The sequence below is a fragment of the Lissotriton vulgaris genome, unplaced genomic scaffold (genome assembly GCF_964263255.1).
Source record: "Lissotriton vulgaris unplaced genomic scaffold, aLisVul1.2 SCAFFOLD_4180, whole genome shotgun sequence".
In the NCBI taxonomy this organism is placed as follows: Eukaryota; Metazoa; Chordata; class Amphibia; order Caudata; family Salamandridae; genus Lissotriton; species Lissotriton vulgaris.
The window spans coordinates 92,218-119,066 of NW_028254935.1; the positions used below are offsets into that span (position 1 = coordinate 92,218).

Consider the following 26,849-nt stretch of genomic DNA (forward strand, 5'->3'; position numbering starts at 1 on the left):
TCGGGGATCTCATAGGATGCGTGAGAGCTGTGAGTTCTTGTATGTAAACAAGCCCCGCCACAGATCTGAGTGGATCGTTTGTGTAAGTATATCTGCTATGTGGTCCCACCATAGTCTTGTCCAGGTATGCATCTTTAACCCCTATCTACTTTTATGCATTTCACACAATCTGCTTAGACGGGTCAATTTACCAAACTTTGCTTGTTATCATTATCATGCAAGTCTACGTTGGGTAACTATACCTCCTATGTGTACAGTAACACCCAATCTTTTATCAGTGTAAACTCAAATATGGTTACAGACAATTGTTGCAGAATTGGAAAATTAAAATGAGTGAAACAATGTTATGATTAATATCTCTAAGATGATGTGTTGGTATTTGAAAATGTCAAGAGGTGAATCAAAAGAGCTGAACATATTTGTAAATTAGCAAGAAATTTGGAGAACCTCAAATTAATTTTGCTGAGTATCGAGTTTAGAGAAAGAGTGGACTGTGGACCATTAAGGAGTAAAGCAACCAGACTTGTCTGTGTTCTCAGTTCATTGTTTTGAAAATGTTACAGCCTTACTAAAGGTCCAATAATGCAAGTTGAGCAAGTTACTCGCACTTACTTTTGGGTTTATAAAGGAGGGGATACATAGACCCTGAAATAGGTCGACATGTTTCTGCTCCTCTTGGACGCTTGGAGGCAGTCTAAGGATGCGGCCACTGAACATAAAGATTCAGCTTGCTTTCGGACCTTAAGTGTAATGGGAGGAGAACCCAAAGCTGTGGTTTGTGTGTGATTGTAGATGTTTGGCCCACCCTTGGAAAGTTCTGGTCTAGTATCACTAGTTGCTATGATAACGATTAAACTACACATCACTAATTGTCCTATTTCATCACAGAGATGGTCGTGGTCCTGATGAAATCCCACTGACCCTTTTTGACCTCTTTACAGTGTCGAAGTATTCACCAGCAAATGTAACCCTACACACTGGAAACCAGAGTAAAGTCATTAGTCTACTAATAGGTAGTTTTAGTTATTGTCCTTCCTCTCTGTTCCCTAAGTTAGGACACCCCTACAATAGACACACCTATATGGATATCAAGAACTCACCGTTACCATGGTAGTAGCCCACATTGGTAATCATTCAGACCAATGCGAGAAGGAGCCAAATGATGAAGCATGCCACTGTGTTTTACAAAAGGAAGATTGTCTTCATATTACATCAAACAGTAATAGAACAGACAAACATAGAGGGGTTCCTTCCATATCGCTATTTATGTTTTTAGTAATATATACCTTCAGGCAGGAAATCCATTATGTCTGGGGTGTCTACTATGACAACATGCTTGATGGTATTGGGGCCAGGCATGTTTGACTTTAGTGTGAATCCATAGTGATGTTCACTGAGGCTTTAAAAAATAGAAATGGGGCGTGGCCAAGATGGAGGAGTAGGAGGACGTGTCCTTCCCGAGCTCCCGCTCCCGACCAGGCCCGAAGCCCCTAAACTGAGCATTTTCTCCCCCCCCCTGCCTACCTGGGGAAGCGGAGCCGACTGAGGGAGCTTCCGGTCACCGCTGGTCTGGGGTCCGGACTCGCCGTCGCTGGGAGAGCCGTGAGCGGTGTGGGTGGCCCCGGAGTCCCGAGACGCTGCAGTGGAGCGGGCCGGAGCCGAGGCACAGCTGCTGGTGTCGCGGCTCCTGGCGCTCCCGAGGTCCGGCCTGGGAGCCGGTGCAAGTGGGGTCGGTGGCCCAGCGGAGGCGAACGCCGGAGTCCGGTGAGGGAGGAGCGGAGCCCCGAGGACGGCGCCAACCCTGGTGCCTGCCTGCCCCTGAGCCCGCCCCTCGACCAATTGAGGTCGCGGCTGCGGCCTAGCCGGAGGGCAGCGGAGGTCGGAGCAGCGGAGGGGCAGCTCTGGCGGCAGAGGAGGACCCGGCGCAGCAGCGGTATCTGCAGTCCACCGGACCACGCCTGTGACCCCCAGCTGCAGTGCCCATAGCAGCGCACCCGAGACGCGGTGCCAGGGAGGCCGGGATAGCTACGGATCAGGCGGAGACGGAGCGGGCCTCCCCCCCAAGTTACTCGGAAGAGGTGAGGAGGCAGCAGGTGGGGTGCGGAGACGTGCCGGGGGCCCGGGTATGGCAGCAATAGACCCCGCGGACTGCCTGGAGGTGGAGTGAGGCACGCAGGAGGCAGCTGGGGCCCAAGGTGACGCCCGGTCCGGCCGAGGGGCCTCGCTGGGGGCCCGTGCCCCGGAACTTGGCCATTTGGGGCCTCCCATGAGCAAGCAGATGTCGGGGTAACAGCGGAGCCCACCGACCCACGTCACAGGCTTGGGGTGACCGAGGTGCGGCGACATTGGCCTGGTCAAGGCGAGGCCTACCCGGTGGAGAGCAGACAGTCCTGTTACGTCACGGCTACCTGGGGGCCCGGTAGTGGAGCTGTATTGGGGACTTCTCCGGCCCGTTCGTGGCTTGGGCCCCTGTGGAGACGCGCGCTCGGTGCGGAGAAGCTGAGGTGGCGGCTGTGTTGCCCCGGTGCCGCGTGCTGGGGCTTAGAGACTGGCCCTGTGAGGAAGGCGCTGGGTATTGAGGCGAGTCAAGCACGAACAGCGGGCCCGCAGGCGAGATGGCCGGACAGAAAGTCAATAAAAGGGGGGACCGCACTCTCCCTGAGATGCTTGGCAAGTCCCAAGGCAGGGGTGACAAGAACCAGACATCGCCAGGAGCGTCCGGCAGCTCCCAAGTGGTGAGCAATGGAGAACTCCCGGTCACCAGGTCATTTCTAGAGTCCCTTTTTGGGACGCTGAGGGAAGACTTCCAAGCCTTGAAGCAGGAAGTAGCAGGGGAGGTGCGTGAAATACGCCGGGAAGTGGATGGCCTGGGAGAGAGAGTGGCCTCGGTTGAAAGCTCCACGCAGAGACAGGACGAAGAGATCACGCACTTGCAGCAGGAGGTGTTGCACCTCAGAGATCAACACCTGGACCTTCAACTGCACAATGAGGATTTGGAGAATAGATCGCGGAGGAACAACATACGGGTACGGGGGGTGCAGTCCTCGGAGGAGAATGCTGGCATTGTTGAATACCTGCAGGAGCTATTCCGGGACATCCTAGGCGAATCAGAGGACTTCCTTATTAGAATCGACAGGGCTCACAGGGTGGGTCCGCCGAGGTGAGCAACGGGGCCCCCACCAGACATCCTGGCCTTCCTACCCGAATTCCCGGTGAAAGAAAGGATCATGGCCGAAGCGAGGAGAAAACAACCGATAACATTCAGGGGTCACCCTGTGGCCCTGTATCAGGACCTCTCCACGATTACCCTTCAAAAGCGCAAAGCATTTAAGATAGCAACGGACTTCCTGAGGCAGCACGACACGCCCTACTCCTGGGGGCACCCTTTCCGCCTCATTTTCAGATGGAATGGGGAAACGCACCAATTGAGGTCCCTTCAGGACACCTGCGAAGTGTTGGGAATCACCGCGGAAGAGGAGGAATCTTCCACGCCACGGAGACGTCGCACTACCGAGGAGGGATGGCGGAGAGTCTCGAGGCGCAGGGCATCGACTGTATCACAGAGACCGGGCTCGCCCACTATCAGAGCTGGGATGGCAGATGCCATTCAAACAATTTCCAGGGACACGGCAGCAGAAGGTGGAGTTGCACTGACCGCGTAACATGGCTCCGGGGGGAGAATGACACTGCATCACTGTTGGAGCTGGCTAGGGGTATGGTGGGGGTGGGGGGGCGGAGGGGAGGATACTGGTGGCAGGACGTCCACTGAGGTGCTTTACCACGGACTTGTCCGGTAGGGGCAGGACTGGGACTATTGGTTCTAGGTTTCTGGGGGGGGTTGCAGTGGATGGGTGGGGAGGGGGAGTTCGGGGACCAAGTTTGGAGGGGGGAGGGGGGGGAGTTGTGGAGTTGGGGACTGGGGGGAGGGGGGGGGCGGGTCGGGAGGTTGGAGAGTATGTTGAGAGAATGGGGGGAAGGGGGAGTTTGGGAGTTGGGAGGGGGGGAGTTGAGGGGGGGAAGTTTGGGGCTACCCTGTCCAGTGTCTTCGGAGCGTCCACACATATCTGTCTCGGCACCCGAGCTAATTTGAATGTCATTTCGATGCCACACACTTCAGATCTACTGCATACAGAAGGTAATCCCGACAGATGATGGCGGAACTGAAGGTATTGACCCTGAATGTTAAGGGGTTGAATAATCCCACAAAGAGGAGGGCGATCCTATCACTATTAGAAGGCTCACAAGCGGACGTCTGTCTGCTTCAAGAAACCCATCTACTGGCTAGTGACTGTCACAGGTTGCGGTCCCGCCATTTCCCTACACAGTTCTTCTCTTCCAACACGACCAAAACGGCCGGGGTGGCTATCCTTTTGTCCAAATCCTTTAAGGGGGAGGTGCTGCACAAACTTGTAAAGCGGAAAGGGCGACTTCTAGCCTACCGATTCTAACTGGGAACCCTATTGTTCACGGTAGGGACGATTTATGGCCCGAACGAGCAGCAGGATAGATTCCTACGCACAGCACTAGAAGACGTTACAGCATCGCCAGATAGGCACATAATACTGGGGGGGGGACATTAACATGGTCTTTGACTCCTCCACGGACAGATCAGCGCAGAGACACCCACAAACTGGGGAGCTATCGCACACAGTGAAAACACAGTTGACTGACTTGGACATGCACGATCTCTGGCGAGGGCTTTACCCGCTAGATAGAGACTTCTCTTATTACTCACATGCGCACAAGACATACGCCAGACTGGACCACTTGCTGGTCTCAGGTCCGGTCCGAGACATGGCCACCGCTTCAGACATAGGGGTTATCTCTCTTTCAGATCACGCGCCGGTCTCTGGAACATTTCTTCTCCCATCGAATCCTGCTCGGCGAGGGGTTTGGCGGCTTCGGGACACGCTCCTCCATAAAAAAACGGTAGTGCAGCATATAACTGACTCGGTGAAAGACTTTCAGCTACATAACTCTAACTCTGATACCCTACTGTCGACTCAATGGGGTGCCCTTAAGGCAGTGTTGCGGGGAGAATTCATAGCGATCTCAGCGGCTGACAACAGAGATAGGAAACTAAAACGGGATGAGCTCACGCAGAAGGTCAGGGAACTCTAACAGATCCACCGCCACACCGGGGCTCCCAGGGTTTGGAAGCAGCTGAAGGCAGCCAGGAAACTCTTGTCAGCAATAGATTTAGATAGGGCTGAATATGCCGCGTTGCGTTTAAAACATGCCTATTATACAGGGGGGGATCGATGTGGCCGCCTACTGGCAGCCAAGCTAAGAGCGGTGCATCAGAGTCGTCAGGTGAAAGAAATAGAGGGGGAAGCGGGGCAACGGATCACGGATGACGCTGACGTAGCCGAGGCCTTCTGCCGGTTTTATGCTGAACTGTATGTGGCAGGGGATGCGCAGATGGAGGAGCCGCAGGCTTACTTGGACTCGGTGCCACTCTCGTCCCTGACCCCAGAGCAAGCAAACTATTTGGAAAGGGAGATACGGATCGAGGAAGTTGTTGCGGCAATTTCCAGACTTAAGCATGGAAAGGCCCCAGGCCCAGATGGTTACACTACCCTCTTCTATAGAACATTTAGCTCGACGCTAGCACCAATTTTGACTAAGCTGTTCAACTCCTTCTCCGACCCAGGGGCTATTCCTCCAGACCTCTTGCAGGCAACGGTGTCGGCCATACCCAAACCGGGGAAGGACAGGACCCAGTGCAGCTCGTATAGACCGATCTCCCTCCTCAATGTGGACCTGAAAATCTACACGGGGATCTTAGCAGCGAGGCTGGCGCAGTACCTCCCTGGCTTGATTGAGCCGGACCAATCTGGATTTGTGCCTGGACGACAAACCGTGGACAACACTAAAAGAATAGTACACGTTTTGGAAAAAGCCTTGCGTATCCCGGGGGAGAGGATGCTGCTTTCGGTCGACGCCGAGAAAGCGTTTGACCGAGTGCACTGGCCTTACCTCGAGCGAGTGATGGCGCGGCTGGGAATGGGGGAGAAATTTTGACGCATGGTGTTTAACTGCTATAAATTCCCATCTGCGGTGGTGCGTGTAAACTGCTGCGGTTCGAAGCGATTCGACATTGAACGCGGTACGAGACAGGGATGTCCCCTCTCCTCTTCGCGCTCTACATGGAGCCCTTTGCTCAACGAGTGCGACAGAACCCTGACGTGACCGGAGTACGGATGGGTGGTTACACCCACACGATCAGCCTCTACGTGGACGATGTAATTTTCACGATAGAGAACCCGAGGCGGGCTTCGCCCACAAGTATGGCTGAACTCAAGGCCTTTGAGGGTGTAGCAGGTTTTAGGATGAACGTGGAGAAGTCCACGGCTCTGGATGTCTCCCTTACGCCCGCAACGAGACGTGAACTACAGGGGCTCTTCCCTCTGCGTTGGTCGCGGGACCAAGTGCAATACTTAGGGATAGCGCTGGCACCAACGTTGCAGGCGATGGTTTCCATCAACTATGAGGCGATGAGTAAGAAAGTTAAGGAGGAAATGGGGAGATGGAACAAAGGGACGATATCTTGGCTCGGCCGGGTAGCAGCGACTAAAATGACGGTCTTGCCCCAGATTCTGTACTTATTCCGGGTGCTGCCCCTACACCCCCTTAGAGGATGGATTCAGCAGATGCAAACTGAAGTGTCCCGCTTTGTGTGGCAGGGCCGCAAGCCCCGAATGGGCCGTGCCCTTACCACTCTGGCGCCGGAGTCAGGGGGACTGGGGGTCCCAGACCTGCACAAATACTTCCAGGCATCCCAATTGCGGTACTTGGTGGAATGGAGTAGGTGGGAGTCAGACAAACATTGGCTCTTCCAAGATCAGGCGGTAGCTGGGCGCCCCTACAGGAAATACCGTTTCTCCGCCGGTCACACCGCCCCCCGAATCTCTATGCCTCTTATATCACACAGGTACCGCTGAGAGTGTGGGACACTACCAATCGGACATTTGATCTTACCACATTCCCATCTCCATTCACACCCATTGTGGACAATCCAGACTTTACACCGGGGACAGAACCTGGGGCCTTCTCGCACTGGAGGGAGAAGGGCTGCAGAGCGCTTTTTCACATGTACGCAGAAGAAGGGATAATCTCCTTTCAGAGCTTTAAGGATAGTTACCAGATGACCGAATCAGACCGCATGAGATACTGGCAGGTTCGACACTGGGCTCTGCAACCACAGGTTAGAGAATCGGCAGACAGGAAACTGTCACTGTATGAAAGGTGGCTGGTGACACGCACTTCAGACACAAAACTCATAACCGACCTCTATAAGATGCTACAGCTCCCGTCTTCCCATTTCCATATTCCTGGTAGGGAGCGCTGGGACAGGGAACTGGGGAGAACACTTAGCCACAAGGAATGGGAACAGATCTCATACCGGGCAAGACACTCAGCTTACCATGTAGGACTCACAGAAACCTTCACCAAGGTCTCCACTTATTGGTATCACACCCCGGAACGACTGCATGAGATGAACCGGCTTATAGATGACAGATGCTGGCGCAATTGCGGGCAGTTAGGCACATTGACACACATCCTCTGGGACTGTCCAGTATTACAGGCATACTGGTCGGAGGTGCTTGATGAGATAGACACATGCTTTGATGTTGAACTGCCCCGATTTCCGGCATACACCCTGCTAGGTCTCCCCAATGGCTTAATGTACCCGTTGAAATCTCGTAGGGGGAGGCAGATCGCAATTATGCTGGGCTCAGCTGTTCAGAATATCCTAATTCACTGGCGTACGCCAACCACTCCTTCCCATACGGGTTGGCTACACAGGCTGTGGCATGTTCTGGGGATGGAAAAGCTCTCACTCACACTAGCCGGGGAAGTGGACAGCTTTAGGGAACTGTGGCAGCCTTTTCACACACTACTGGCCACGGAATTCAAGGAAATTACATGCCCGAGATACCTGAGACTTATGAGGCTTACGCCACCGTTGTAATGTTCCGTCCGATTGGGGGGGGTATGAGTGTGACCTTATGAGCGATGTGGGTGACGGAGAGGATGATCGAGACAATACCTAGGTTCTATATTACATAGCGCTGGACAGGGTGGGAGGAGGGGGGGGGAAGGGGAGGGGGTTGTTGGGGGGCGTTATTTATTCAAAGAAGGGTACGGAAAGTTGGGGATTTGTTCCTTGGATTCTTTTGCACATCTCCGCGCACGGCGCCGTATACTAGAGCGGCCTTCCAGGGATGGGACACTCGAACTGTACTCTTGGGACGCCCCCTGGCGCAAGCTCTGCTTCTTTGTATAATTGTTTTCTTTTGCAGCTGTACCTTTCTAATAAAATACTTTAAACCTAAAAAATAGAAATGTATTCAATTAAATAAATGAACTACGGAATCTGTCATGAATATTTTTTTTTTTTAGATTTTATGTTGATTTGTTTGAACATTTTAAGAAGTTAATTGTATGATGATTTGCATCAATTTTAAGTAATTGAGAATAAAAGAAGTGTATTGGTCAGTGGCGCTTTGCTGCTACTCTTAGGGAGGTAGAGGTAATGTTAAAACAAATGTGAAGGATGGTTATCTTTGCTAGTGGGAACTTTAAATGTTTCCGGATTCATACTGAAGCCAGTAGGCCTTCATTATCTAAAACATGCCAATAGACAGTGGTATGTTGAAGTTCTGGTCACTACGTGTGTGGTGGATACATTTCAAAATGATATGTCTCTTTCTCCAAAATATTTGTAATACTTACTGGTCCCAATGCTTATTCCCTCCTTAGCCTGTTGCAGCTGGTAGTGGAATTCCACAGATTAAATGCTTTCTGAATGGGGTAAAGATCCCCCATGTGGTGCGACTCAAGGTAAGCAGTTCTCCACACTTGCATTTTAATGTGTATTGTTTTGTATTGTATGAGTTATTTGGTGTTCAATGGAGGCTTGATACATCAATAGCAGGGCCCTAACAAAAACATAAGGATGGGTGGGGAAATGGGTGTATGGATGGGATGGACGGATGAAGGGAGAGATGGATAGATGGACGGAGGGAGGGATGAAGGGGTTGATGGATGAAGGGGAAGATGGATGGAAGAATGAAGTGATGGGAGTGAGTGAGAAGGTGAATGTTCTAACTGTATACACACACCAGATGTAATGGACCGACTGTGATGGTAGAGAATATTTGAAAAGAAGACCAAAGATGACAGTTGGCTAAGCCGCTTCTAGAACCCTCACCAAGGGAAGTATTCCGTCTCACGATGCCAGTGTCTCATGCTAAATCCACACCCAACGTTATTTTGCCCCCACCGTTGATTGTCTTTTTTTATCCTCTACATTTTTGAGAAGGTTGGGATTGGTTTCTGGCAGTGAGTTCACAATTGTACCAGGTCTCATTGTCAACTTGTTGAGATAACCAGCAACTTTAAATACCTTATAGTAAAAAATCTTGAGAAATGGTAAACATAGTTTATATTTGGAGCAGTTATGACAAGCACCTGACTTGCAAAGCGTCAGCTTTGGGAGGTGGCAATTACCTGCAGTTTGAATGCCTAAGTGAGTAACATCCTGTGCCACTTGAAAGGAATGATAAGTAAGCAGAGAGAACACGTTATCAAGGAGGCAAAGGGAGACCAGTTCTTCTTGCTTGAAAAGTGTTTGCTGAAAAAGTTTTACAAATCTTTATACCTCATCTGCTATATGGTAGCAATGGGTGTGAGAAGTTGGCCTGATATGCAGTGCTCACTATTCTAGTGATCACTATGCATCAGTCCAAACGACCCTTATGGTAATTGGTTGTAAGTCAACCTTAGACCAGCTATCCTAGTAGCGTGGATACGAGCAGTCTTCGGGCTAAACTCTAGAGGGCGTGTTAAGCCAGCTGTTATGCCAACGCCAGCTCAGCGAACCCCAGCCAGGCCGCCGACAACCTCACGAAGTGGATCAGCAACTGCGCGGACGAACTCGCCCCACTGAGGACCCCGCCCAGCAGACCCGGCAGTAAGAAAGCCCCATGGTTCACCGACTAACTCAAGAGCTCCAAGAAGAACTGCCGAGCCCTCGAGAAAGTCTGGAGAAGGGAACCAACACCGGACAACATGACCACCTTCAAGCTCGCCACCCGGAAGCACCACCAACTGATCCGCGCCACCAAGAAAACTGCATTCAAGGACCGGCTGGACAACAACGAACACAACTGCAAGGAACTCTTCAACATCGTGAAAGAGCTCTCCAACCCCAACGCCGGAAACAACGACATCACCCCATCGCAAGACCTCTGCAACTCCCTCGCCTCCTACTTCCACAACAAGATCGCGGACATACACAACAGCTTCAGCACTCAACCGACGCACGCCACGACCGCACCAACGCCCCCCCCCCACCACCACCCTCCGCGCCTGGACTCCGATCAGCACCGAAGACACCGTCCGCATGATGAACTCCATCCACTCCGGATCTCCGACCGACCCCTGCCCTCACCATGTCTTCAACAAGGCCGACGCTGTCATCGCACCCCACCTGCGGGACATCATCAACACCTCCTTCGACACCGCCACCTTCCCGGAGAGCTGGAAGCACGCCGAACTCAGCGCTCTACTAAAGAAACCAACTGCGGACCCCACCGAACTCAAGAATTACCGCCCCATCTCGCTCCTCCCGTTTCCAGCCAAAGTCATCGAGAAGACCGCCAACTAGCAGCTGGCCGCCTTCCTCGAGACAAATGGATCCCTCGACCCCTCACAGTCTGGCTCCCGAGCCAACCACAGCACCGAGACCGCCCTCATCGCCGCCACCGATGACCGAGCCCTGATGGACAACGGAGAAACAGCGGCCCTCATCCTAGACCTCTCCGCGGCATTCGACACTGTCTGCCACCGCACCCTAGTGCAGCGCCTCAGCAACGTCGGAATCCAGGAGAGGGCACTGGAATGGATCATCTCCTTCCTCGACGGAAGAACACAGAGAGAGTCCGTCTACCACCGTACAAGTCAGAGGCCACCGAAGTCATCTGCGGCGTCCCTCAAGGATCCTCGCTGAGCCCCACCCTCTTCAACGTCTACATGAGCCCCCTCGCGGCCATCGCACGCCAACACAACCTCAACATCATCTCCTACGCAGACGACACCCAGCTGATCCTCTCCCTGACCAACGACCCCGCCGCCGCCAGAGCCAACCTTCACGAAGGGATGAAAGACGTAGCCGAATCGATGACGACCAGCCGCCTGAAACTGAACTCAGACGGAAGTCCTCATCCTGGGCTCCTCGCCCTCCGCCTGGGACGACTCCTGGTGGCCCCCCGCCCTGGGCACCGCACCCAAACCGACGGACCACGCACGCAACCTGGGCTTCATCCTGGACTCCTCCCTCTCCATGACCAGACAAGTCAACGCCGTCTCCTCGTCGTGCTTCAACATCCTGCGCATGCTACGGAAGATCTTCCGGTGGATCCCCACCAAGACCAGGAAGACGGTCACCCAGGCCCTCGTCACCAGCCGACTGGACTACGGCAACGCCCTCTACGCCGGAACCACCACCAAGCTCCAGAAGAGACTCCAGCGGATCCAGAACACCTCAGCCAGACTCATCCTCGACATAGCCACATCTCCGGACATCTGAGAGACCTGCATTGGCTCCCCATCAACAAAAGAATCACCTTCCGTCTCCTCACCCACGCACACAAAGCCCTACACGATCAAGGCCCGAGCTACCTCAACAACCGCATCAACTTCTACGCTCCCAAACTCCACCTCCGATCAGCCAGCCACGCCCTCGCCGCCGTCCCCCGCATCCGAAGAACGACTACAGGAGGAAGGTCCTTCTCCTACCTGGCCGCCAAGACCTGGAACTCCCTCCCGACCAACCTGCGCCTGACCCAAGACCACCTCTCCTTCAGGAAGAAGCTCAAGACCTGGCTGTTCGAGCAGTAGCAGCACCCCCCCACCCCCAAGGGCCTTGAGACCCTCCGGGTAAGTAGTGCGCTCTATAAATGTCTTGATTGATTGACATACCCCATGAACACCAAGTGAAAGGACATCACACAAGTGTTATGAAAATAAACAGTGTATTTATTAGAATCACAACAGCCCTGTACTCTTTATGAGGACAGGGTACTAAGGACACAACGGAACTCTTAAGAAAATACTTCAAGTGCACAATCAATACAAGTGCCCGAGGGCACGGAAAGTTTAGTGGTCTCGGGCGGACCCGATAAGGCAAGTCGGAAGCGATAGGGACCCTTAAATAAGGAGGCTATGCGGGCACCGAAATGCCGAAGTTACCTAGCCCCAAGGGCTGCGGCTGCACAAGTCTTTACAGACGTCGAGAGTCTTCGCTGACGAGCCAGGAGCCGGAAGGAAGGAGTTGCTGGCCGGCGACCAGTGTAGATAGTTCGTAGAGATCCAAGCCTGGATCAGAGATGGATGACACCTGAAAGCAGAGGGGACCAAGTTCGTACTACTAGCCAGTAGTCAGAGGGTACCAGGAGGGCACCGGATGATAGTCACCTCGACTAGGTGAGTGGGCGACGCTAGGCTCTGCAGTCTCACGGACCAGGAGGCGTTGTCAACGACCAGGATGGAGGTGCGAGCTGTCCCACGAAGGTTGATGCTGTCGGCGTCGCTGGGCCCAGGATTGGGGCAACAAGCCTTGGCAAATTTCAGGGCCACGTGGTGGGCCTAAAATGGCGTCTTGAGTGGACCAGGAGGGTCCGGGGGGCTCCTCTCAGAAGGGAGCAAAGGCCAGTCTGGAGCAACCAGACCAGCAGCGTTGGTTGTCGGGTGTCGTCAGGAAGGTAACAAGCCAGCGGCTAGTGATCAGACAAAGTGCTGAACAGCAGAGAGCAGAAGGGCCCCACGCAGATCGTGGAGATGCTGGGAGGCTGCGCTTCGATGCTGGAGCTGCTCAGGGTCGGGGTTTCTCGGACCCCTGAGCACTCACCAGAGGATCCCTCGGTGGTCGTGCTGGTTAAGAAGTCGTGCAGGTCTTGATGATGGCCGGTCCCTCGAGGTCTCGTCGCACCCACAGATCTCAGCTGAGCTGACGATGTGGGTAGAGGTCAGAGGTGCCAGGGAAGCCGGTTCTCGTCGAGCTGGGCCGTCGGATTCCTGAGGAAGGACTTGCAGCAAACCGCAGAGCTCTTAGATGGTGCCTGCGGATGCAGGGTGACTACTCCTTAGCCACAAGGGAGAAATCTTGAGAAGAGTCGAGAGGTCCTTTCGTAGAAAGTATTCTTGATTCAAAGATAATCTAATTTGGAAGGGTCCCCGCTCCTGCCTTTATCCTAAAGAAAGGGGTGGGTACATGACTAGGTCCTGCCCTAGGGGTGGGACCAGGAAGGGGGGTGGTTACACCCCTCTCCCCTGCCGGACTTTCCCCAGGTCAGGGCTGGGCGCCCCTGGAACTGGTTCTAGCCGGCAGATGCGTAGTAAGCACCGGGGTGCCACTCCGCAGTCACCTTCTTGTAAAGCCCTGCCTACCCAGGATACACAAAACCCTGTCTGGGATGGTGCAAACACCGCCCCGGACAGGAAACCCTTTGTCCAAGCTCTCCTCGCTGGAAGGACTCCCAGCAGCAGGAGGTCAGACTCGTGTCTGTGGTGGCAGCATCCATTTTGTGGAGCTGAGGCTTCAGTTAACTTTAACCGGGGTTCACAGTTACGTACATGTCATATCCCTCTAGAAGGGCGGAATGCTAACCTCGTCGCCAGCATTGGTGAGGGGTCAGCATCCCGAGTCGTATGACACCTTACTCGACATGTCTTGATAACGCGATACCGAAGTTAGCGGTATGGTATGCGTTATCATGGAACAGCCATTGGGTCTTGGTCCACAAGCTGCAACCGGGCTCGGCTCGTGCCAGAGCCCAATTCACACGATTCCATGCACTCTGCCTTCAGGATTGTTAAGGCCTGCCATAGGAGTGACTGATAGGAACTCGGTGTCCATTTTAGGGTTAGGTATAGGGATACTATACCTACAGCAACGGGCGAGTACGCCACGTTGCCCCAGCTGTCGCGCAGCCAGTTGTGTCAGATTTAGATGGCCATCCAGGGGTGGCATAATACATGCTTCAGCCCCTGGTAGGCCCTGGGTACACCGATGCCCTGAGTTACAGGGTCTGACAGGGTGGCCCAGTTCTAATTGGGTAATGCACCTAAGGTACACACATCAATTTAGCGAGAGAACAGCTAGGCTGTGGGTCTGATTGGTAGGCCCACAGCCCGAGAAAGTCGTAAACCAGTGAAACAAAAGCAAAAAATCTGGGTGATCATAGGATTGCAGACCCTACTCTCCTACAATGAGAACTAAGCCTCTTTCTTTCAACTGGGAATTAACGGCAAGAGCGTCCGAGCCACAATGTGCACCCAAATAGCTACCACCTGGAAGGACACAGGAAAATCTTAGCGGGGGAATGTGGGGTGCTAATACGTCATACACATTAAGGGTAGGTAAGGACCTGCCAAATGGTCAGAATGTTGGGTAAGTCCCTGGCAAGTAGAGCAAAGGCAGAGTTAGCATCCATCGACCCAAAATACTATTGAAGTGAAGCTGGAACGAGGATTCCAGGAGGCTGATAGGGGTAACTGGTAAGGGTTAAGGTTTAAAAAAACAGCTCCTACAGTGGAGAGACGGAAAGGCATGCACCTAAAACCTGGGAGCAATATGTTTAGAAGAATCTATGATACTGAATAACACAGTACTGCAGGATGTCTTCCCTTAAAGTGGAAACAGGCTAAACACCTGCCTCTCAAAAAAGTAACCATTTGTTTTATTTTGCAGACGCTGATGGTGAAAGTTGTTGGAGTCATCTTCTCAGTGGTTGGAGGACTCGCTGTAGGAAAGGTAAAAGGTCCAAAAGAAATAAATTAAACATACTGACAACATGGGTCCTCTTTCCATAGGCTAGGAGCTTTCCAAAGATGTGCTGGGGCCCAATCAGTGAGGCACCTGTATAGACCGTATAGGAGACATTAAGGGCAATGTGCAGTGATCTAGGCTGTTGTGAGTGTCATCGAGGGAGGGAAGAAAGAAGAGCAATGCCCAATATAATGGCAGTCTCCTGAGGAAGGAAAGTGTAATGATGTGTCATGTGCAGAGATCATGCTTTAAGGCATCATCGATAAAGAAGATGCAGCCTAGGCGAGGGATAGGACATCATGTCCAGGAAAGGAAAATGTATGAATGGAGTGTTAGTTGTAGTTCTAAGAGAAGAAGTCTATTGTTTGAAAGTCTCTTTAATCACCTACTCCATGAGCAGAGCTGAACTTTATTATAAGTTTTATTCAAGAATTTACTAGAAGAAGCTGGCTTGAAGCTCAGCATTATTATATTTGCATTTGTTGGGGTGCAGATGCTCCCAGGTCGTCCAGTGGCCATTGTATCTGCCATGAAACTGAGGACTTTTCCTAATGGCACATTAAAAGGGAGAAAACCCAATGAATTGTTATTGTTTCTGTGGTGTTTATTCCATGTTTTGAGTACCCCATTTTCTCTGCAGTTGTAATCCTGAAATGTATTTGTTACTACATATAACATACATCTTCCTGATGACATTTTACATCCATCGCTCCTCTTCAGGAAGGCCCGATGATCCATTCTGGGGCTGTGGTAGCTGCTGGCATTTCGCAAGGAAGATCTACGTCACTAAAGCGGGATTTTAAGGTAAAATCTTCATAACAAACTAAGATTGAAAGCAGCAAACAGTAAGTGCTATTTAATGAACATCTGAAGTCAGTGATACGCATTGTCATCATAGATTTTGCCAATCTGGTTGTTTCACCCAGTCTTAGGCTTTGGTGTCTTTTGACTTCTGTACTTGAATCCCTCTGCATTGGGCATCTTTGTTTTCCCTGTAAATAAAACAAAACGAAATGTCACAGAATGTTGCATAAGGTTAAGAGTATGAGAATATATAAAATCAGTAAAAGGTGAAATGAATCAGGCAATGTATGTGGAGTGATGAAGGTGCTGCTTGATGAGGATCCTTGGTTTAGGATTGATACTCCTTGGCGCAGTAACTAAATGCTGCTCCACTTCTCATGTCGAACAGTAAATAGGGCAACCCACTATTCCCCAAGGAAATGGGTATATATTCAATTCAATAGACAGCAATCCTTGAGGAATTATTTTTCACAAGCCATATCTTATTTAAATATCGTCATAGACATGAACGAATAATTTGATATAACACAGGACAAGGTTGTTTCGATATTATTTCTTTTTATCGAAAAGCTTGTTTTTTAAAGTTTATAGTGCAAAACATAAATTTATATACAATTCATATATGGCAACCGAAAACGTATAATTTGTTTGTATCACAACAGTATCATACACCCTCTGCACATTCGTATGGACCAGATAACATAAATTGCCATACAGTATCACCAATTCAGAGTATTTTTGATTTCATCAGTTTTCATAAATGTGTTCTTGAAACAACAAAAGGTGTAATGGTGTCGAAGTTTCGGTCTCACACACACTTAACACACTTCGACGAGACCATCCTCAGGACGAAAAGGTTGCTCCCAATCTATTATAAAACATAATATATACATTCAATATACAGTACTACACCTTACCCATATGTACAACCGTGATCGTCTGCTTACACCAAACCAAAAACACAGTGGACCAAGATTAATCAAAATGTATCCAACAACCACAAACGTGAGGAAAACGAATTGACCATAACCAACACCACACCAGTGTAACAAAAATGTAACAAAAAAACTGTGGATACTCACAACACGAACTGAGTCAGAAACTTCAATCAATTGATCCTACGGTTGAAATGTGATACAACCACATTAGATCCCAAGCAGAGTCAACCACATCAGATACCAACAGAGTCTAGTGGAGCAAGAGGCAACTACTGCCATTGTTCACTCTTACCTCCAACAAGAGAGAGTCCCCTTGTTACCAAAGTCCTCAGTACTTCAACGATAAATTCAATCAAATCCACTCTATAAAAACATAACACAACAAGCCTCATGCTTAGTATCCACATCCTCGTGTTTGCTATCTGTTTTTTAGGCTCTATGGGCTTAAAGAGTATGTGCAACTTACTTTAATGCGGCAACTGCAAAGTCGTCAGTCGTCCGTCATTCTGCATCACAAAGTCTGCGAAGCCGCGACTCGCCGCTCCAACCTTTCACCTCGCGCAGCGTCAAACACGTGCACTGCAATATGGCGGCCATTTTTTAACGTCCCTGGTAGTATTCAGACTTGAAAAGCACTACTCAATAAACCCCTTACCAAAATATTAAGAGACACTTTAACCCCTTCGAGAAGCGGACGCCGCTTTGGAGGAGAGAAGCAGGCGCCGCTTGGAGGAGAGAAGTCGGCGCCGCTTGGAGGAGAGAAGTCGGCGCCGCTTGGAGGAGAGAAGTCGGCGCCGCTTTGGAGGCGAGAAGCGGGCGCCGCTTTGGAGGCGAGAAGCGGGCGCCGCTTTGGAGGCGAGAAGCGGGCGCCGCTGCTTGGAAGGGAGAAGCGGGCGCCGCTGCTTGGAAGGGAGAAGCGGGCGCCGCTGCTTGGAAGGGAGAAGCGGGCGCCGCTGCTTGGAAGGGAGAAGCGGGCACCGCTTGGAGGGGAGAAGCCGGCACCGCTTGGAGGGGAGAAGCCGGCACCGCTTGGAGGGGAGAAGCCGGCACCGCTTGGAGGGGAGAAGCCGGCACCGCTTGGAGGGGAGAAGCCGGCACCTCTTGGAGGGGAGAAGGCGGCACCTCTTGGAGGGGAGAAGGCGGCACCTCTTGGAGGGGAGAAGGCGGCACCTCTTGGAGGGGAGAAGGCGGCACCTCTTGGAGGGGAGAAGGCGGCACCTCTTGGAGGGGAGAAGGCGGCACCTCTTGGAGGGGAGAAGGCGGCACCTCTTGGAGGGGAGAAGGCGGCACCTCTTGGAGGGGAGAAGGCGGCACCGCTTGGAGGGGAGAAGGCGGCACCGCTTGGAGGAACAAAGCCGGCACCGCTTGGAGGAACGAAGCCGGCGCCCCTTGGAGGAACGAAGCCGGCACCACTTAGGAGAGAAGCAGGCACCACTTAGGAGAGAAGCAGGCACCACTTAGGAGAGAAGCAGGCAACACTTAGGAGAGAAGCAGGTATTGGCATGGAGGAGAGAACCATTCATTAGGTGGGAAGAGAAGCATTTATTAGGTGTGAAGAGAAGCATTTATTAGGTGGGAATAGAAGCATTTATTAGGTGGGAATAGAAGCATTTATTAGGTGGGAATAGAAGCATTCATTAGGTGGGAAGAGAGAAGCAGCCATTAGTTGTTTTTGTGAGATGCTGGTGATGATTGTTTAGGGAGAAACAGATGCTGGGTGGTTGACTGGACATGAATAAACATGCATTTGTTGATTGTTTGGGAGGGGGAGGTGCAAATATTGTGAAGTTGGTTACTTCGAGAGAAGCATGCATGGCTGGATGGAGGGAAGCTCTTGTTTGCAAGGAAAGAAGCTGGCGTTGATTGGAAGTGGAGAAGCAGCCTTGGTGGTTTTAAGGGAGAAATTGCATGGATTGGTTAGGTGGGCGAGCGGGGGGATTAGCAAGCCTTAGTTCTTTGGGAGGGGAGAAGCAGGTGTTGGGTGGTTGGGGTGGGTGAAGCAATCAGTGGCTGTCTGGGATGGGATTATCTGATATTAGTTGGGAGGATTGAAGCAGGAGCTGTGTTGTAGGGAGGAGGCAAGGAGGTGTTGATTGATTGGTCAGAAAGAAAATGTGAGATGATTCAAAAGGAAAATGCAGGCAACGGTTTGGGAAAGAAACAGATGTTGGCTAGGAGGTAAGAAACACATGGCTAGGAGAAGGAGGCAGATATTGGATGAGAGAACAGTCGCTGGCATTTGTTGGGCGCAAGGGAGCTTTCATTTGTTGGAAGTAGAGTTGCTGGTGTTTATTGGGAGGTTAGGATACAAATGTTTTATGAGACATTGCAATGAAGCCAAACTTGAGGGGACTTAAATTAGAGTTTGGTTTCAAGTAGGACAATACATGTGCTTTAAATGTATTTTTATAAAGAATAGTCATTTGTCTAACATCAAAAGAAATTAGAATAAGGAAACCACAGAGTGAAAATGGTGTCAGGTGACTAACATGGAAACTACAAATTATAAGAGTTACTTGCAGGACAGGGCAGGGCCTGTAAAGGTGATTTGTGGGTAATTTGTTTTCTTGCACTCGCCAACTAATTTCTTTCCATCTGGTGATTAGTGTTACAGGAAGCATTGAGGACAAAGCTGACATTCTCCTTACCCAGCTCTCTCTTCTTTCAGATCTTTGAGTACTTTCGCAGAGACACAGAAAAGAGGGATTTTGTATCGGCTGGAGCCGCTGCTGGTGTCTCAGCTGCTTTTGGCGCTCCTGTGGGTAAGAATATGATGCTTCGGTTTATTCAGCTGCTAAGCTGCTTGAAAATAAAATGAGCCTCTTATAAATATGCAGGAGGTGAAGCTAACCGCATATTTAAGTTGTCTCTGCAAATGTGTTCTGCCTCAAATCTGCAGCCACTGTATCTATGTGAAAGATTATTCCATGCCTGTTATAGCACCATCCCATTCCAAAAAATCTTCAGTATACTCAGCCCTTTTGATCTGTGAATAAAATGGGGTACTTTGGCATTGTACAGAGCCCCATGTCTGCAAAAGCTGGTATCACAATTACTGAAGGAGTAGGAGAATTTGGAACAAAAGATGTTGACTGAAGCATCTCAGCCACTTCAACTGTGGCATTTTTATGGGAGCTAACTAAAACGGTTTATGTTAGAGTGGCTGTTCACCTGTTTTGTACATTGTTATGGACATTCATTTGAGAGCACACCAGGACATCTCTACTCGCCATTCACACTGTGAGTAATAGCATCAAAGTGGTGGAACAGGCTCCTGCATAGAATTGGGTCCTTTATATCAGGAGACCCATCTTTATGTGAGATGTGAGTTCCCTCTTTAGGGTCTAATCAGTCAACCCTAAGAGGGAACTCACATTTGACTACCAGGGTACTTTATTGCCCCATTGGTACATTTACATACAAAGGTTTTTAATCTGATAGGGCGGTCCAGTTATGAAAAGTAGTTGGTGGGCTCCCTGGCCAGTTTTAACCCACATCATCACACATGAGATACCATCCCAACTAGACTCTGCCTTGCATTCATCATACAGCATACCAATAAAAGATCTCCGCCAAAGTGACCATTCTGGGGACCCGTTGGGCATTGCAGCGCCGTCCCAACAAGGAGTAATAGCCCTATGATGAAGCATGACATCACTTTGGGATGTGTGAGGGCAACATGAAACAGTCCTGCTGAGTGCTGCCGTACATATGTGCGATTCCTGCAGAACCTGTCTATCTCCTCTTTCTCTCTAGGAACAGTAGCCCTAATATTTGTTGGAGACATTATCCAAGGAGCACAGGCACTGGACCGCTCTTCCATCTCCTAGCCCCCCCCCCCCCCCCCCCCCCCCACCACCTCCTCTCTCTAGGAAATCCTTTGATACAGACTTTGAGCGCCACCATTTTAAATGCCCATCTCATCTTGGCTGAGTTCCTCACAAACCAAGCTGCTGCAGTAAATTTTGGCTCACAGTCTAGGTTTTGACAGACCTATAGACCTTCAATTCTGACTATAGGACTCTGCACTAACCTTTCCATGTCACGAGTGGGGCATCATTTGTTTTTATTATGTATCTATCTTTCTTAGATCTACAGTTTTCTAATGTAGCTCTTGAGCATTTTAAATATGATGTTCAGAGTAAAATTATTAATCGGTGTTTGAAACCAAGAGAGGGAGAGAGTCAGCATCTACTCATGATCAAGAGACCTTTCAACGTCTTGTGGACAAATGTGCTTTCACATGTAAGGGAAGCCTACTCATCAGAACTCCCAGGATAATGACACGGGACTGCCAACCTCCACAATCAACAATGCTTGCTTGTAGGTGATCTTTATCCAGCCCAGGGCTGCCAATATTTCTCTGCTACTTTCCCAGCTTGAAGGTCACCGCATCTGGCTGTTTCTTGGTGGGACTGTAATACAGTATTACCTCAGAGGAGACTGAAAAGCAGTTTCAAAGATTATAACCAAAGTCAATTCTCAGGACCCACATGAGGATGTAGAAGATCTGAATACAACCAGGGATATCTGGTGGCCTGTCTGGTGGTAGTGAGAGTATTAAGCTGTGGTTCTGGCTCTGGCAGAGTGCCAGGTGGCAGTGAAGGCACGTTCATTAGGCCAACCTGCTGGCAGAGCACTCTATCACATTGCTTCATCACATCTGCTAGGGAGCCTTCGGGATTCATGATAAGAATGGGGCTGGTTGCATTCTTCTACAAATTGATAGTCATGTGAGGGAATGTACTTGTGAAAGGACATGCTGGTATTTATGGCACAGAGAGAGTTGTGGTTAAAAAGTTCCAAATGGGATCATTGGTATGCATGTGACCATGATGGATTTTTCTTGGTAAGGGACTAATGTTTGAAGGTCAGCTGTTGAATTGTTTATTCAAAACAGCTGTGGAGTTTGGAGCTCTTGTTAGCTGGCAGTTGTATTGTCACAAAATGTTTGTATCACCCTTGGGAAGATTGGATTTCTTCCAGAAAAATAGCCTTGTTTCTTTTTTTTAAATCTCTTGCAGGTGGTGTCTTGTTCAGTTTGGAAGAAGGAGCTTCATTTTGGAACCAGATGCTAACATGGAGAATTGTAAGTGCCTGCTGCTCTGTTGTAGTGCTAAGGCACTAATACTACAGTGGAGCTGATACACACCCGGATAGCGTTATATCTCAGCTGCCTGTATGATTGTGAGAGATTTAGAAGATGAGGATACATGATACAACTGTATTACACAGCAAAAGCATGGGGATGTGCTAGAGTGGTCTGGGATGCATGCTTTGTTGGTTTATGACCTGGGCTGCTTGTCCATAGTGCCCTCCATTTTATTTTGTCATTGTAATTGGAGCTGGCTGTTTGAACTGGGCATCTCTCCTTTCTTGAATTATCTGTGCACCTTAAAACACAGTGCTGTGTTGGCTTGGTTGCCTGATGGCTGGATTGTCTCGTCTGCTTTTTCTCAACAGTTGTATTGCATATGTTATGATGTTAGTGTGTTTTGTAACCTTCGCTCATGTGTGTATATTCTCTTTCCAGTTTTTTGCTTCCATGATTTCCACCTTCACTCTGAACTTCATCTTGAGCATCTACAATAAAAAGCCAGGCGATCTCTCCAATCCAGGTCTTGTCAACTTTGGGAGGTTTGGATCAGAGGTAAGATCACCCTGTTTAATCCAAGGTCAATCAACCTGTTCAAGTTCTACATAAAAGGGTCTCAATTATAGATCTGAATATTGTAGCCTCGTGAGATCCCATATTTGAGTTGCAATGGATGCAATTGTGATCTTTGTTCTTTTTCAGATATTGCCACACATTGATGTCCTCTGCACATCTTTTTGGGACAGTAAGCATCCTAGATCTAAACACAGGGCTTGATCTTGTATCTATCTTTCTTCCATTGCTGACCTAGTGATTGCAGAGCCGCAATGGGTACTAAGATTGATATAGGGGATCCCTAACTGTATTTGAGCATGAGTATTTTCTTGCTGACGTGGGCTGGCCCATACCACGCACGAAGGGCTCAATGACCTGCACACTTTTTAAAGGGCATCTTTCAATAGTTAACGTTTCTTAGAATGGAGTACATTGCAGTGGAGTATACCTTCCAGAGACTTTCTGCCATCTCCTTGTGAAGACTGTAGGCCTTGGAGTATTCATTATGATGTACCAGAGTCTGCAGCTCACATGGGAAGAGTTGCCCAATATCTGACACTACAGTAGAGCCCATTCCTAAATTTGTTTCCTTTGACTCTAAACTGATACACTTTTCTGACAGAATACATTCCTTTCATAAAAGTTTCCTTGAAAGGCCATCTCGAGTATTCTCTCACCTTTGCTTCAAGGAAGGTGGTCCAGCTGCAGTGCAGGCTCCACTTAAGGTTTACATTAGGGTTCCATTTCCAAGATGCTTCAACTTCTTGGGCAGGAGTTGGTTTTTGGTAGTTTCACAAGCTTGCAAGAATATTCACATTTGTCAGGCATGAACCTGACAAATGTGAATATTCCTCCCCAAGCACTTGATTGGACTGACCATATGGCATTAAGCTTTACGATACCCCCTTCACATCCAGTGGTGTGGACACAAGGTCAGAATAATTTTCTAAGACCTTGGGCGAGAGTAACCCCCTCCGCCTTTAGCCAGGCCTTAAGTGACCCCTCGTTCAATCTGGACGCGGATCCGAATTCCGCCTGGGAAAGACTGGAGTGAGCGATTCAGGGAGCTTTAGACGCCATAGCTCCCTTGAAAAGGGCCACAATTCAGGAGAGGGCAGCCCCTGCCCCTGGTACTTGGACACCCTTAGAAAGGAGAAGTCCATGTGCAGCGTTCTAGAGAGGATATGGAGGAAAACAAAGGGGGAATCAGACTAATTATTATATCGGAAATCACATAGAGCTTACCTAAACAGCCGTAATACAGCAAGACGGTCATACTTGGGTGCACGCCTTGTAGAGGCTGGTCAAAAGTCATTTATCCAGGGAAAGGCCCAAAGGAGATCTGCACGGCATGCATGGGTCATACTCATGTGGGAAATGCAAGGCCTGCAGTAACAGTCAGAGGGTGCTTTCATATCAGGTGCCACATAAGGATTCAAAAATCAAGATTGGCAAGTTTATCACTTGCTCAACTTCATTTGTAGTATACTGCCTGAAATGTCCCTGCGGACTTCGATACGTGGGGAGCACCACGAAGGCACTTAAGCTGAGAATCCTAGAACACCAACGGGCCATCGTGAACAAGGATGAGAACTATCCGATGGCCCGACACTTCGCCTCTCACCACAACAGTGATAGAACTTTACTTAGCTTCTTTAGCTTAGACTGTGTGCCACAAGACATAAGGGGTGGGGATCTTAAGCGGAAGCTAAGGCGGCTGGAGTCAAGATACATTATAGACCTCCAAACTAAATCTCCAGGGGGTCTGAATGCAGGGGAAGAACTGCTATCACATCTGTAGTAGTAGAAATTAAGAAGCACATGGGAAGCTGTCAATGCCTGAGAATTTACTATTTTTCTAAAAATGCTTGAAGAAATTCAGTTGGTAGTTGGTTTTGAGACCCTATAAGATGGATTTGATTAACACACTTTATTTAGAAAGTATGGTGAAGGGGTATTGGTTTGAATTACTGGTAGTTTCACTGTTTAATTTAATTTATTAGTGCTTTAAGCAATTTATTAATTATGTTGTGGGTTTCACTAATTAGATTTGCTATTCTTCTTGTTTAAACCTCTACCAAAGGATATATTGAATTTATGTGCAATGCGAATAATGTTGATTTAATGAATTGTTTCTTGGATTTTAACTTGAGAATCCTGATTTATTGGTCCATTCAGGGCAGAATAAGTAAATATAAGACTGTCTATCAATTGATAGTTAATAGTACATGAATTGCTTTTCAACATTAGCAAACATTGCTTTGATTAACTTATTGCAATTTTGTTCGAGTTGATTTACCATTCTAAGATGGCGCTCATGATTTGGAATACGATCCGTTTTTTGTGTTCATTATTATGCCTTTATGTACTTCCGCCTTGCCGTCGCCAACTGACGAAGGCAAGTGCTGAAACGCGTCTGTTATTTTGAATTTTGTGCAATAAACCTTAGCGGGTTTTACCTACTGCGAGTGCTGTTATCTGTCTTTGACTGCGGAGCTTATATATATATATATATATATATATATATATATATTGCAACACATCCAACTACCCAGTCGAAATAATGGCAAGCACACTGGAATCCGTTATAAAAAGATTTTAATGCAAACCCCCCTTCACCCCTGACAGACGCGTTTCGCTAATCTAGCTTCGTCAGTTTGTGTTTGTAAAGTGACGCCATTTTAAGCCTATCGGCCGAGACCTAATCATTGACATCGATGATGTACCATTCTGTCAACGTAGCGGCCATCTTTGAACATATATTTGTCCTCTATTTACAGAGTAAAACATAGGCAATGGTGTAAAAGATAGTGCGGAGTGCTCATTTAAAAACATTACAGATAACAAACATTTCATAGTTGCAGTACAAATCATTGTGTTTGATACTTTCGGGGATATATGATAACCCAACCTTAAGTCCTAATATAACCTTAAGGGATCTTAGCTTGTTTTGACTTGTGGGGGTGTATCCCCCTGTATGCCTTCTTTATATTTACATCAGACATAAAGGTCATTGTTTATTCCCCATCCTTGTTGTGTAGCCCTGTATGGGCAAAGTATCTCATTTTAATATTCTCTTTCGAATGATGTCGGATGAGGCACATAACTGATACCTCAGGGAGTTATTTACATATTTCAGATATTATGCAGACATACAGGTCAACCATACACATGATCCCATGTGTATGTTCACAGATGGACCCACAATTCCTCATCGTTATTAAGGCCCCATGGTGTCATGGTTTTTAAGTCAGTGATGTATCTTGTCTCCAAAATTCTGAGTGCCTTTTCTCTGTCTCCCCCTCGTTCTAAACGATTTACTTGATCGATGCAGTAAAAGCTTAGCAGATCTCTATTGCTATGGTGACATTCCGCAAAATGCCGGGCAACCGGATATGACTTATCTTTGTTAACGATTGCTCGCATGTGTTCAAGTATCCTGAGCTTTGTGGGGTTAATGGTGCTCCCTATGTATCTTCTTTTGCATGGGCACACTAGACAGTAAACGGTATATTCTGAATTGCAATTTAATAGTTTGATTTTCCTGTTGGGTCTCTTCACCTGTTCTACCTGGGTATTCTAAAGTTTTTCTACTCCCTTTACAGGCTTTGCAGCGCAAACAGGGGAAAAAACCTTTTAAGTTCGATCGATTAGTGGGCTGTGGCTTTTGAAAGAAATGGCTACTTATAAGATGGTCAGACAGTGATTGACAGCGCCGATAAGTTATTAACGGCTGCTTAGATAGATGTTTTTTCAAAATGCTGTCAGTTGTCAAGATATGCCAATTTTTCTTAAAAGAGTGAACCAGATCGCCTGATTTTGTGTTGAATTTGATGATCATTATCACCTCCTCCTCCACTTTAGGCACTATTTTAGGCACCAGGAGATCCCTCCTATTGATCATGGATGCTTTATTGGACGCCTGTCGCAATAGGTTTTTGGAATACCCCCTGCTCAGGAACCTGTCGTTTGCCTCATTACTGGCTTGTTGAAAGTCAGTTTCTACTGAACAATTTCTTTTTAGGCGTAATAATTCGCCATAGGGGACATTTTTATCAGACTCTTTGGATGGTAACTCGCTGCATGCAAAACGGCGTTACCAGCCGTTGGTTTCCTATAGTCTTGTTTGGAGGGTATTGTTGTTTATATAAACCTCCAAATCCAAATAACAAATGCTAGTTGCACTTATTGTGCTTGTAAATTTCAGGTTCATCGTATTATCAGTCAGTTTGGAGATGTACTCCTCAGCCGAGGTACGATCTCCACGCCAAATAATAAAAAGATCACTATGTATCTGGTCCACATTGAAATGTTATCTGTCCATGCCTCATTAATCTCAGCCCATGCTACGTGCTTCTCCCACCAGCCCACGAACAAGTTTGCGTAACTGGGGGAGAAGCACGAGCCCATTGATGTACCCCTGATCTGTTTGTATAATTGATTTGAAAAAAGAAAGATGTTGTGGTATAAACAAAAGCGTATCATGCTGATTATCATATTACTGTGTGACCTGTATTTTTCTGGCTTCTTATCTAAAAACCATTTGATTGTCATTAAGCCAATCTCATGGGCTATGCAGGTATATAAATTTACCACATCAAATGTGATTAAAAGCATGTTT

At 48.7% G+C, this 26,849-nt stretch overlaps 1 protein-coding gene across 1 annotated transcript in view; it reads left to right on the forward strand.

Moving 5' to 3' along the window:
* Positions 1-26,849, forward strand: part of LOC147659369 (H(+)/Cl(-) exchange transporter 7-like) — a gene marked incomplete at both ends in the record, with an annotated part of 156,189 nt that overhangs the window by 70,311 nt on the left and 59,029 nt on the right. The window contains 6 exons of the mRNA XM_086951796.1: positions 8,767-8,847; positions 14,759-14,821; positions 15,557-15,640; positions 19,247-19,340; positions 21,603-21,667; positions 22,112-22,228. Of these exons, the coding sequence (XP_086807922.1) occupies positions 8,767-8,847; positions 14,759-14,821; positions 15,557-15,640; positions 19,247-19,340; positions 21,603-21,667; positions 22,112-22,228 (504 nt within the window). The remainder of the gene's footprint in view (positions 1-8,766; positions 8,848-14,758; positions 14,822-15,556; positions 15,641-19,246; positions 19,341-21,602; positions 21,668-22,111; positions 22,229-26,849) is intronic.